Source organism: Photinus pyralis, unplaced genomic scaffold (genome assembly GCF_008802855.1).
Source record: "Photinus pyralis isolate 1611_PpyrPB1 unplaced genomic scaffold, Ppyr1.3 Ppyr1.4_LG2, whole genome shotgun sequence".
Classification (NCBI taxonomy): domain Eukaryota; kingdom Metazoa; phylum Arthropoda; class Insecta; order Coleoptera; family Lampyridae; genus Photinus; species Photinus pyralis.
This window is the reverse complement of record NW_022170403.1, coordinates 20,972,341-20,986,652: the sequence shown is the minus strand read 5'-3', so window position 1 is coordinate 20,986,652 and position 14,312 is coordinate 20,972,341. Positions and strand designations below refer to the sequence as shown.

General features: G+C 37.2%; 1 protein-coding gene across 1 annotated transcript; it reads left to right on the top strand.

Moving 5' to 3' along the window:
• The first annotated feature begins 208 nt into the window (after window positions 1-208).
• Window positions 209-13,963, top strand: LOC116162797. The gene is made up of 4 exons (XM_031476510.1): window positions 209-5,143; window positions 5,198-5,364; window positions 12,262-12,476; window positions 12,526-13,963. The coding sequence occupies exons 1-4, from the start codon at window positions 257-259 to the stop codon at window positions 12,951-12,953; spliced, it is 5,697 nt and encodes a 1,898-aa protein (XP_031332370.1). The 5' UTR covers window positions 209-256; the 3' UTR covers window positions 12,954-13,963.
• Window positions 13,964-14,312: the final 349 nt, after the last annotated feature.

The following is a 14,312-nucleotide window of genomic DNA, read 5'->3' as shown; positions in this document are numbered from 1 at the left end:
ACAGGCGTTCGTTAGAATAAAAACGTAGATATTTAGGGAATGGTTTAATACGCCCGAGGTTCCAATTTTGCTACATACATTCATCGCGACTGACGCGGTTGCTATAGAAACGGCCTCGTATTTCCTTGTTCACCTACCGACGCGACGCCCAGTATTTTTTTAGCGTCGCTTCCAAAATAATCACAGGTTATTCACATAGAAGTAATAGGTTTCTTTTGTTTCAGCTCGAATTTGGGGCTGGTGGATCGTACGGGACATGGATGTGAGTTTTACCAACGTTTTAGAGGGTGCACGTCAGTACTTTCAAGGGTTGCCTACTGCAACATGTTCTACGTCAAACCCTGTGTATCCCACAGGAACCGAACATCAAAATCCTCATTACAATGCAGAACAAAATCCAGAAAGAACACCCACGTCGTCCTATTGGCCCCCTCAAGAAAGATCTCAACCTCGTGATCCACAACAGAGGCCTCCGTCACACCAATCCGAACCGTCGCGACCATCCTCTCACAATCAGGGTCAAGTACAAGAGCAAATACGCAGTTCTTCCAGTTACCATGCGCCAAATTCTCACCAAGAACAATCTATTCCGACATCACATACGTATCAGTTTGCTAGACCGCATTCACGAGAGATTCAACAATCGCCACATCATTTACAACAGCAGCAACAGCAGCAGCAGCAGCAACAACAGCAACAGTTTCAGTCGCATATTATGCCTAATCCGGCATATCAGCAATCGACGACTCCAATTGGAAACAGAGCTCCTTCAAGGGTACAAGAAATAACAGCACCGCAGGCTCAAACGTACCATCAAATGCAACAATCTCAAAATCATACACAGCAACAGTCACAAGCTTATTCGGGTTATCAGCAAAGTCGCACGTATTACCCTGTTCATACTCAACCTCAACAAGCACAGTACTACAATCATTCGTATCAGGTAGCATCTAGTCAAGGGTATTCGCAAACACAACCACAAGAAGTATCATACGCTCACCCTTATCCATCACATTCACAAAACTCCTATCCAACCGAAAACACATACATAACATCGAAAGCTACACCTTCTCATAATCCTGAAAACACTAATCTCAAAGACCAGTCAAATATGTCTTTGGCACAAAATCCTCAAACACCTCAACCTTACCGAACAACCCATAATCTACCTCCGATTGCTGCTTTATCCTCTCTTAATTATCATTCCAGTAGAAGTAGTCGAGAAGCGATACGTATTGCAAACAGTAAACCACGCGCACCTGCGTCGTCCGCTTCTACGTCTGCGTCTACGTATCCCACAAAAGTGACCGACGCGAAACTTCCAGTGCAACAACAATACCCTTCTCAAAATAGTCACACAGATTACTCAAATCCGCATCACACTCGCACAACAGTATCGCAACCTTATCAATGTCCTCCGGCGGTTACGTACTCTAGCAACCAATTTACAAGCTCTACTACTGTAAGCATGACAAGCACTCCTGGTGTGCACGCCCAATCATCTTATGCCCATCAAGAGTCACCCAAAACATATCACATGCCCAACTCTAAAGTCATACAACCACATCCCAACATGACTCCTGCTGCTAAACAAAAACGCGAGTCTCCCTTAGATTTATCGGTTAAAACTGTAAGAACGTCAGCCGATTCGACACTCGACGACACCGATACAAGCAACGAGCAAAAACGACTTGCAAAGTACTATCAAACAGGACGACCACCGATGCAAGCTCCCAGTAATTATCCTATTGAGGTGTACAATAATGCCTACCAACGCAGTCATACAAACAAACCGACACCTCAGCCCAGCTCAGGGGTGCCGAAAGTCGATTTTCTTCCAAACTTCAACGTATCGGCTTTATCACAAGCACCGACCGCTGCCAAAGTTGATAGTCGACGATTACCTGGACAGGCAGCTTGTGACAACGTTAATCAAAGACAATACTACGATCGTAAAGCATATCAGACGGTTCCCCCACAACCTTCCGGCAACGTTCCTCGACATAATATGACGCATACATCGCCTCACTATCCTCCCACGAGTATGTTACAAAACACTCCCAAGAAGGCGGCGCACGGGTTACCTCGCATCGACTTTCTGCCACCCTCCGGAAAAGGTTCGGCTATGTACGCGGTACCATCAGGTGATCCGCAACGTAAACGTCCACCTGATCCTATGCCATCCGCTGTTCCTAGCAAAATTCAAAAAGTTGACGTTTGGAGACAAACTATCGATCAGCAGATAGAGCAAAGGTTGTCTTCGTACGCAAAATCACGTTTGCAACAAGAACCGATGCAACCCTCTAAGCAAGTTGTGAATGGAAATTTTCCTACTTCAACTCAAGACCGGACCAAGGAATCTTACGCCTCGTATCACAGACCGCAGTACACCTCCGGCCAACCCTCGCAGCCGTACCCCAACAACTCAGCGCAGTACATGCATAGTGGTCACAATCAGACTTACGTGCCGACTCCCGTAGCACATCAGTACCCTGGGTACACTAATCATGGATCTCAACAGCAGCTCTACGTTCAACATTCCTTACCCAGAACAAACTCAAACTCCTCCTTACCGATGGCGAACACAAACCGAAACAATGTAGGGGGTGCTGCCGATCGACGGGTTCTTAGTTTGCTACGCAACAGCTTAGAAATTAAAGGTGCGAAGGAGGCGCAAAAGAAATTAGAGCGCGAACAACACAAGCCTCAGGACCATCCACTTCATCATCCCCGCTCAGACGTACAGCAACCTTCAACTGACGTTATGGCACCTTTACAGCCAAAACCGGGAGTAGTAGGGCGCCACAACATGTCACCGTTTGCCGCCACGAGCATATTTGATCAAAACAGTAACACACCTCCGATTTACAAATTCCATTTACCGAAAGCAATAGACTCAATTAAATTCGATAGCGAAATTCCCAAAGATAATCGAGCCATTAACAAACATTTAGATCCCAACATGGCTTCGCTGGCCAATTCCAATACAGACCTAGACGGATTGACTGCGATTCTCGCCGCCCGTATTCGTACCAAAGCGGAGTTAAAGCAAGTCGGAAACCATTACAACGCGGCAACGACCGACAGCACTGCGGCTCGACCGCTCAGTGAAAATCAATTAAAACTATCCATCGAACTTTCGAACGGCTCTAGTCCTCCTAAGCTTACTCGCGAAAAATCCTCTCATCTTCCTCGCCGGAAATTGTTTAATCGAAGCGAGGATGAGATGAACGGAACGGTAACGAGCAACGTACCTCCTAGAGATAAATCCGGGTTAAGAAGTTCCTCCGAGACGTCCGTGTTTGATTTTCCGGATAGCGATTCGGACACCGAGATGCCGGTGTTGGAAAGGCAATCGTTATTGGAAATGCGTAGGGATCGGAAAGTGCTACCTAAGACAAGCTCTAACGAGGGTGGTGAGCCGTCTCTGTCGTTCGACATTTCCTTCGACGATGCGTGTGACAAGTTTATGGCGCAGTTAAAGACTGGTATTGGAAAGAAGAGAGGACGGCGGAAAAAAGTGGAGGCTGACGTGTTAGCAAAACTGGAAACTGTAGTTACTCGCGAAAAACCTGACGATAAAGTTAAAGAGGAAATCAAAGAGGAGGGTAGCGACTCGGACTCGGACGTTCCTCTTATCAATTGTAAGAATCAAACTACAGTAACTACTACAACCGTTGGGAATGCCGAAGGTTTAGTTTCAATAAAAAAGGAGGAGAATATAACGCCTAAAGTAGAAGTGGGTTGTGATAGCGGTTCCGAAGCTGAAAGCGAAACAGTTAAAAATTCTTCCGAAAAAATTAAGAAAGAAGGCAACGAAAACGGAGGAAAAGACGCGTCTAACATTCCCAAAGACAAATCTGGGTTTGGAGATGGAACTGATTTCCATCCCGGATGGGAGGAAGAGGTTTACAAGTACAAACGATCGCTTCGAATGCCTGCGGCATTAATACACGTCACAAGACCTCCTCAGTGGCACCGTTTATCCACCTCCTTACCAGATCTAGACCCGTGCCCAAATTCTCCTTCTCCCTCTGACAATCCCGACTGCGTGAAGGCCAGAATTAAAGTCGAACCAATAGATAGCGATCTCGATTCTAACTCAAACTTTAGCTTTTCCTTCGTTAAAAATAACTATGATTCGGAAGAGGGCAGTTCATCTGTTAAAAGCGCGCCTATCTCCAAACCAAAAAATACCAATTCAATCTTGGATCGATTGATGGAGCGATGCGGTGCTCGTAAACGAAAACGTTTAAAAAAGAAGAGCGAGGAAGCTCCCAAGGTCGTCGAAAAATCCGAAAAAGAGTTGGAGTTGTTACCAACCCCCGGCTTAGAGGTTGAAACCATAAATTCCAAAACAATCGGGCCTATTGTGAAGGAAGAATCCGCTTTGTTAGAATTCCGAAAGAAGACCATTGACAATTTTAAGGATACTTTTATTAACAATTCCAAGAATTTGCTCGGAGTGAATAAAGAATTCAAAACTGTTATCAAATCATCCCGGACACGGTTAGAAAGCAGGGTATTGAAACAGAAAGCAACAATCAAAGAGGTGTTTGGTGAAGACCGTCCCGCTTCGGCACCGCCCGTTACGTGCGTCGACAATACTGAAGAACTAGAAAACAAATCGCAATTAAATATTAGTTTTTCGAACGAACACTGCAATGCTTCTAGTATAGAAGACCTAAAAATTAGTTCCGTTCTCGAAAATACGAGAGAGGTTCTGAAGAATAAGTTGTTAAATCGAGGTCGCAAGGGTTGCGTTAATTTGCTGAAATCGTTGACCGCCAAAAAAATCATATCGGAATTTGTCGACGAGGATAGTTTGATTAAGCAGGATCGCGATAGTAAATCCGAAACACCCTCGATAGATGGTGACGATTACACTACGCCCGCAAGAAGAAAAATGAAGAACATCCGACGTAAATTCAGTTCCGGTTTCGATTACATTCGCAAAAAGAAAAAACAGGTTAAGAAGGAAAACGTAGACACGGATACCACACCGAAACCGAAACGAAGAGGAGCCTTACCGAAGGCTACTCCGGAATCGGAGCAGGATATACAGAGGGAAATCAAAATGTGGGTCATGAACAAAGGTATAGGCGAAACGCATCTACATCGAGCAGCGAGGCTAGGTTATACGGTAATTTTTCGTAACGATGTCACTTATGTTTTTGTAATAAATGTGTTGTTGCAGGATATAACGGCATACTGTTTAGAAAAACTGGATAGCTTCGCGTCGCCGAAAGATAATGCCGGGTATACACCTTTGCATGAAGCGTGTGCGCGAGGCCATCTCAGCATTGCCAAATTACTTTTGCTATATGGTGCTAATGTTAGTGAATCGGCGCAAGGAGGAATAAGGTGAGTAGTGACTCTTTCTACGTAAGCCGGCTGTGAGTTATTTATCGACCCAAGAAATAGATAATTAAATAAATATTGCTGTTTCCCTTTTATTCCGGCTCATAAAAAATAGATGCTATGGCATGAATTCATTACACCAGTTAAATAACACTAGCTAGCTCAAATTTACACAAATTAAACCTTGTAACAAACCCTCATCTTCTTATAAAAGTCCTCACCACCTCCATCGCGTTTTTTAAATCTTCGGTAAAGGCCGACGAAAAGCGAGCAACACCTGTGCCATCGCTTATATCATTCAATTAAATTTTACTTTGATAAAGTCCCTTTATCAAGCATTTGTTAACTAATTTTCGCAATACATTCTTTACCCACATGTTATTTAACTTCTACGTCTTAAATTACAACAAGAAACAATTACAACCTAATAAATTTTTGCACCATTTTTTCCGCTTAAGGCTCCTCTGTAGTCAATTTGTATTTCAGTGTTATTGCAGTTGGTTAGACCACCAACAATACACACTGCTACATGATATCCTTGAGTGAATCCAACGATGTATCTATCCTTCTCAGTTTTGCATATTCTCTTCATTTATTGTTCAAACACAATAGACCATGTATAATGATCAAGGACTAATTATGTAAACAAGTTTATGGAAAAGCTGTACAATATTTGACTGGAGATGCACAGATACCTATTTCTGTTACCGTTGAATAAATTACTTATTCAATGCATTTACTGCATTTTTCTATAATGACACCTTCTGTAAATTACCTGGTTTTCAAGTAATTAGTGGACTAGATTAGCATTGTTTGTTATAACATTTTTTAATTACCCCTTTATTTCTTGTGATTTGTTCTAATCATTTTTACTGATTTATAGATTTTTATAGTTATTAGGTACATGTCCATGAATGAATTCACTTAGGTATGGTACATCCTAAAAAAACCGGCACTTCGAACACCTAAAATAAATCTTTCTTTACTTATATACCAGGGTGAACAACAACAAAAAATGTATGTTTTTCATAAAAATGGTAGCTAACATTTAAAATTCTGTTACAATGATTAAAAGTATAACATTTATACTCATTCTAAATAAATTCTTATCTTTTCAAAAACTAATAACAATTGTACATTTAGCGAATTACTTATTTATATCTATGCACGACCCATGGAGAATTTTTCCGAACATCTTTTGTGCGGTAAGATGACTTCACTTTTTTGCCCTGAATTCAATGGTAAAAGATCCTCCTATTTTTTGAGGGACAAATATTCCTGTTGATAAAGTTGATATATTTTGTCACCTCTATGTTGAGAGCGCGATCGTTCCTATTAAATGAGTAATTTTTTTTTATAATTTGTAAAACCACAATGATTCAACTTTTTGTTTTTTTCTCATGTCTCATAATTCTCTTAATATTTTTATTTTTTTTGTTAAATTGTTTTCGTTAAAGTATTACGCACTGTTTTAGCACGTTTGTACCCTTGTAATAGGAAATTATAATCCTTTAGATACAATAAAAGAAAAAAAAAAAAGTTGATATCAGTCCATATTGAAAAAAGAGGTAGGTAGTAGAAAAAATTTACCGGTTTCTGTCGACATTGGAAATTTGAAAAAAAATTCGCCAAGTTGATGTGAAGTTTGTGGGACTCCATCAAAAGGTATTCTCAAACGGAAAGATAAATAGTCGAATTTTTTTAAAAGTGCAAGAATTTTTTTATATCCACCACTTTCACTAACTTGACTTTACATGAGCAAAACAGTGACACTTTGTTTTAAATAAAATTGTCAGTGTCGGCCATTAGTTATCGTATCCCGCTTAGGAATTTAACTAAAAAGGGGAATTGTATTTATATCGGTAGCGTTTCTTTTATATAACATACCACGACGTTTCCTATGTTTATGTTCCGCTAATAAGTGAAAAAATGCCTATGTGTCATTTGTTATCTATTGGGCGCAACTTTATGGAAAGCAAAGGGCATGTGCATCTTTTGCTTTTGATCGCATTTCTCGAAATAGATAATTTTCACGAAGACTTACTTTTAGTCCATATTTTATGAATAACACTTCTTTAGTAGTAAAGAAAACAAAATTATGCGTCGATAAAAAAAACAAACAAAATCGGTCCAATAGAAAAATTTTTACAAGCGATCAAATAACGCCCATTTTTTTCAACGAATATCAAAAATTGGTCCAATTTTAAATTGTTGGTACTTTTTGAACTCTCTGATTGATGTTCTACAATCTTTAGGGAGGGGGGGTAGTGGATTTTATCGTTCCTTGAGGAGCCACAACGCATTAAAAAAAGGTTAACTCAGTTCTTTAGAAAAGTTGGAAAAAATGGGCGTTTTTTGATCGCTTGTAAAAATTGTTCTATTGGACCGATTTTGTTTGTTTTTTTTATCGACGCAGAATTTTGTTTTCTTTAATTTACTAAAGAAGTGTTCATAAAATATGGACCGTTTTCAAGAAAAATTGAAAAAAGTCCGAACGTTTTGAGGTTTTTTGGCTGCCAAAAGTTGTGCCGGGAAAAAATTGGTGTGCACTCTTCAGATACATGTTATTTAGACCCAAATGTACCATTTAAAACGTTAAAATCGTTTACACCATATTTTGCAGGAATCGGCCCTTCTGACTGCTCCGCATACTGGACTATCTGAGGAAACTGATAATTTTAGATGGGAAATGTACACAAACGTGTAATTTAGTCATTTTTGATTTGATCTAACTAAACAAAGTGCTACGCTTCTAGTAGTTTGAAAGCATTGTTATAAAACAGAGTTCATATTTAGCACTACTTATGATATAATATGTGAAGTACCTAGTATTGTACGTACCACCCGCCCCGTCAAAGGGAAATATTATTACAGCCTTATTATAGGTTTTTTTTATTTCTTGAAGCATGCTGATGGGATGCAAAAGGTTTTAGAAATAAAAAATTATTTCCAATGTACCTATAATAGGATATCCATTTTTCGTCTTGGGAATATGTGACATTATGATTTACAAATCAACAGCATTCAAATAAATAAATAATAAATAGTAATTTATCTAATCCATATCATTAGGAACGGCGCAACAATATGTAGGGTAATGCCAGGTAGTTTCTTTTGTTTTCCCTTTCAAGTAATGAGTTGTCGCCTCAGGCGTTATAAGTGCAATTTGAGTTGCCTATCCTTACGTTAGCGTTTTGATTTTTTTCAGAAGATCGCGAAACATATTTTTTAAAATATATGCCTTACTTATCATAATAGATGGAAGTACCGCCGTAAGAAATACTGTCGGATTTCCAAATTGGTGCAGTAGGTTTTTCTACTCCCATTACAACGGCCGTTATTTACGAAAAACGATTTTTCTATTCATCGATCTTCCTAAAAAACTAAGACCGATATTTCAACTTTTTTTAAGTACGGCCGTTCTTTTCATCATTGCAAAGAATATCCACTATCGAGAATTTGTTAGACTTCAACTACAAAAGCAGTATTTCATAAGAAAGTTTAGCTATTTTTCCAATATGGCGGATTGACTACAGAGGAGCCTTAAGTACCACTACGACTAAAATTAAATAAAACTCAACAATCATATGCCTCTTTGTAATAAATTCCATCACATTTCCTAAAAGTTAAATATAGCGTGTGCTTATGCTCATTCTTTAGCAACCCAGGAAGGCATTACCCTTATTGTCGGCATTATTTCAATCTAAAGTTTACATAGCAATATTTCACTGGCTTTGGTGTAAATCTAAACCTAAGCGCGAAACGGCGGATATGTTTTGTCAAAACTAAAACACTTGTAAACGACTACTGTATCGTATCATGTTGTTGATAACGGATACCAACGTTTAAGTAGATGCGGTAGTCGTATAAATATAGTAACTTTTGCTGTAACCACAGGATTTCCTGATTTGAATTTACGTAAACACCTATTTTTAAATAATTGAGGAGACCTATTGAGCTAACAGCCTTACTTTTCACAAAGAGACATTAGCAGATTTCTTTGGAGTTTAATTAATGAGCGATACTTGAATATTATACTGTCATCTTTCTTTGTAATGTACCCCTCAAATAAAGAAACCAAATTATGTTTAGATAATTAATACACAAGCGATACTCTTCCAACGGTATTGTAACGTTTTTTAATTGGAATAGCTTTTCAACGAAGTTATTTATAATTATTTACCATATAATTAACCAACAACTGCATGTATAATTTGTCTCATTATAATAAGCAGTGGTGAGTTGATGCAACGCAATTTAATTTAACTTTAGAAAGATGACCAACTTATATTTCGTCAGATAAATCCTTCGGTGAAAATTGAAGTGGACAACAAGTCAGTAAATATTTTTAAATTCAATAATAATGAAGCCAGAGGTACCAAACGAAAAAAATATTTGTGCGTTTATCTAGTTACTCATGATGCATTATTTTCGAAAATCAAGAATATTTACATGTGCTAGTAAAGCTGCAATTTTCCCCCTTGAATCGTTTCTCTCTACTAGTTTCCAAGATCATTTTATCAACCATCAGAAAAAACTTACCCTATACAGGGTGTTTTTTTGGGAGCTTTAGTTAAACGTTTCTGGGAAAGTAAAATACGTAAGTTTTTGAAAATTTGTACTTAGGAGTTACTCTGAAGGCCGAATCTATGTAAAATATTTTCAAAATGTCTGCACTTCCGGAAATATCGGAAGTAGATTCCGCTATTTTAAATGGCAACCCCTATTTTTTATTGTATTTTTGGATTCTACGTGAAATTTCACTTCTTTTGATACCCATATGTCGATATCTACCATTTATGGTTTTTAAGTTATTTTGACTAAGAAAAAAAATGGTGGATGCAGCTTGATACCTTGATAATTGATTACTTGAAAAAGGTTATGGTCATGGCAACCCATTTTTATCAGTGCATAGAGAATGAATAGGGCTTTCTTTTAGTGTACTTAAAAAAAGTTAAGTTGCGTACAATCGCACCTATGGAGATCCAAATTTAAGAAACTTCAAAGTCTATAAACTCAGTTTTTTTAAATGGAATGACCATGTTCTTAATATTACATAGAGAATCGAAATTGGCATATTTTGATATTACATGTTCCTAGAGCTATCTTTAACAGTTTCTGATTTATTCCCATTTCATTGAATTGATCTCGGAATTGATGCCATTTTTTTTCGCATTTTCTTTTTAGTAGTTGGCCATGATTTTATAACAATCGAATTTGAAACAAATCAAGGAATGGATTCTTTAATACCGTTGATTCTAGTTCTAGTCTAAATAATTCATTAATAAATAACTCATATTAAGGATATAGGACGGAAAATTTTTGAAAAATCTAAAGAGTCGTTCAACTGAATTTCTTAAACAACGTATAAGTCTGGAAATTCAGAGAGGTATTGCGATATTTGTTCTAGCAACAATTCCATACTAAAAATGTTTCAACGAAGTTTTTTATATTTTGCATTGAATTTATTTTGTTAATCTTGCAATTGCAATTCAATTCATTTTCTTAAATATTCTCTTGTAGAGCTTTGTATCACTTGTGCTTCAACGGTTTGTAGTGCATTTGGGGGTTCCAAAATTCATACAATTTCGTTCCAGTGTTCGAATGAATGTACGGCAAGCACGTGCCGCGATTCTGTCCGTTTCACCATAAATAACAATTAAATTCCAAAATAGGTGAGACCACTGCGAGTCATTTTTCGATTTTTGAAAAACTTATGTTAACCTATAACAGTGGGTGATGGATTAGTGTCACTAGATTTGTTTAAAATTCAATTGTTATAGAATCATGGCCGACTACTAAAAAGAAAATCCTAAAAAAATAGTGTCAATTCAATAAAATGGGAATAAGTCAGAAACTGTTAAAGATAGCTATAGGAACATGTATTGTTAAAATATGCCCATTTCGATTCTCTATCTCATGGAATAGTAAGAACATGGTCATTCCATTTAAAAAAACTGAGTTTTTAGTCTTTGAAGTTTCATAAATTTGGATATCCATAGGGGCGGTCGTACGCAACTTACCTTTTTTTTAAGTGTACTAAAAGAAGGCCCTATTCATTCTCTATGCACTGATAAAAATAGGTTGCCATCACTACAACCGTTTTCAAGTAATCAATTATCAAGGTACCATCTGCATCCGGCATTTCTTTCTTAAAGTCAAAATAACTTAAAAACCATAAATGGTAGATATCGACATATGGGTATCAAAAGAAGTGAAATTTCACGTAGAATCCAAAAATGCAATAAAAAATAGGGGTTGATATTTATTATATTATATTTTATATCGATTCGGCCTTCAGAGTAACTGCTAAGTACAAATTTTCGAAATACCTATTTTACTTTTAACTAAAGCTCCCAAAAAAACACCCTGTGTATGAATTAATTATACAAATTATTTTTTTAGTTTACAGGGTGGGCCAAAAAAATTCATTTTTTATTTCGAAGTTATAATAATAGCGAAAATATTCGCATGAAATAGGCAAAACAAGAAAAATTTATTTTTTAAAATCGGTTAACATCTTCCTGTCGCGCAATTATAAAATGGGTTATATGCCAAAGTCTTTAGGACCTTTCGTTCAAGAGTTATCACACGTAAATGTACCATTTTGGAAAAGGCTGTCGGGCATTTAATGAGTAGCTCGATAAATAGTGTTAGTGGCACAACCTTATAAACATGTTATTATTAGACAAAGCTGTTCACGATCTTTTGAAATAATTCATGAAACAAAAAAAAACTTCTTTTCGTACCAAAACCTTGTACTATTAAAATTTTGGGCTGCAATGTATTTTTTCTTGTATAATAAGGGGGGGGGGGGGGTTTAGATATAGTGAAAAAATATGACTTTTGTTTTTATATTTTATTTAGGGATGAAAACGGTAACTATGTTTGATTTTACAGGCCCCTTCATGAAGCAGCAGAGAACGGTTTTGTTGAAATAGTGAGGCTGCTACTTTCCTATGGAGCAGATCCAACCTTAGCAACCTACTCTGGCCTAAAACCCCTATCGCTTGCCACCGAGGAAGTCACTGTTAACCTACTGCAAAATCACATAGCGGACGTTGCAGGCGAGCCATCTGCTCATTGGGACTTCCACGGACCCGCGAGCTGTTTTGGTAAGCAATATCGCGAAAACAAACCATTTTCGCTAACATCCATGTCCAGATTTAGCCGAAACCGGTTACGATCCCCTCGAAGATGTACCGCCGGTCGACCCACCCTCGGATGAGGAAGATATAGAGTTCGAAATTAGCGATCATCCGTTACCAAATCTTTATAGTATTAGAGGGGACGCGCCGATGGATCGATGGATTTTGCTTCAGGATTTGTCGAACCTACTTCGGATTAAGTCGAGGGATGCGCTTTTGAAACAAATATGCCCTGTTGTACCGTCGTCGAGTGTCCATACTAACTACAAAAGTGTCTTGCGTGAACTCAAAATGTCAGACTTTTTGGAGCAGGCGCGGTGCTGTCAGTATATGTGCGTCGGCGAGAAAATAAATACTCGAGCATCAAAAATTGCTTTAGTGAAATATAGTGAGAAGGTAAAACAATTATTGGGTGTCGATAAAATTATGATAACCGTGAGGTGATCCCCACATTGACAATGCAATGAATGTGAAATGAGCAAATTTGTCTCATAGTTGGTGATATTAGGCATTATGTGATGTTACTGACCTTTTTTTTAAATCATTTTTAATTATTTACAATCGCGATGGTGCTCATAACCTATAGCAATTTTTTACAAAAATTTTTGTGTTATTTTTACGTGCGGAATTATTTTTTTTATTGTTTCGTGAAAACATTGGAAAGAATCTTTAAAGGAAGTTTTATTTCTTAAACAATTGGTGGCAAAAATGTTTGTTGTTAATTTTGTTTCAACCCCGACCAGATTGTTGTTACCTTCGATGGGAAAACTTTAGAGGTTTCTTCCAATTTAACCGTGCAATAATCATCACTTGGTTGAATATTTGTTAATGCTTTTAGTATGTAATATTAAATAGGTGTAGAGATTTTGCAAAGGGATTTCTAAAATTGAGTAGCAAATATTTTGCGTGCGACTTCCTACAATTGCGAATAATATAAAGTAAATGGTAATCCATATTTTTGATGCTCAGGGATATGTACTTGCAGAGGCAGGGCATAATATTTATGAAATCGACTGTACATACATATAGTTAACAACATTAAAATGAATATTGTATATAGTTAAAATACGAAAATTATATATATATGAATAATAGGTGATGATTGTAGAAAAATGTAAATGTTTTAATTCTCAATCTATAAAAAAAAGCTTTTTCTATGTACCTAACTTTAGATGAAAAGTCTTTGTAAATTATGTGTGCTTGCTCATTAGAAATATAACTTCTTTTTTTTGTATTTCGCTTTGTTATATGTATTGTAAAGTGGATATTTATCTGTGATGCGCATTGGTGGGAAAGTGCAATGCTTTCTATGCAAATGTAATAATGTGATTTTGCCGATTTATCCTATCAGTGTAAAATTGATAAAAAAAATGGTATTTTAATTGATAGTCTTTTTCACATTTTTATGTTCTCCTTCTTAGATCATCTGTGACTAATAAAAGAAATATTAAGTTTCCTCTGTTTATACCTTTTTGTTACAAAATTCCATTTACTATACCACATCTTGTAAGAAAAATTTACAAATAATAATAATAATAAAAATTAAGAGGGTAAGCCGTCTCTTACGGTTACGCATATGATTGGTTCTTTCAATTTATCTTGAATGCGATCGCTGTCGCTTCTGTTGACAGAACCAATCAGATGCGTAACCGTAAAAGACCGCTTGCCCTCTTACTTTTCCCTTCTCTTTCACCTGCAGTATCCGTACTTAGCATTGGCATGCGCAGTCCATTTATTATATTATGTTGATGTTCATGACAACCTAAAACATGTCTGATAACAATTTTATCAAGAAAAACTAAA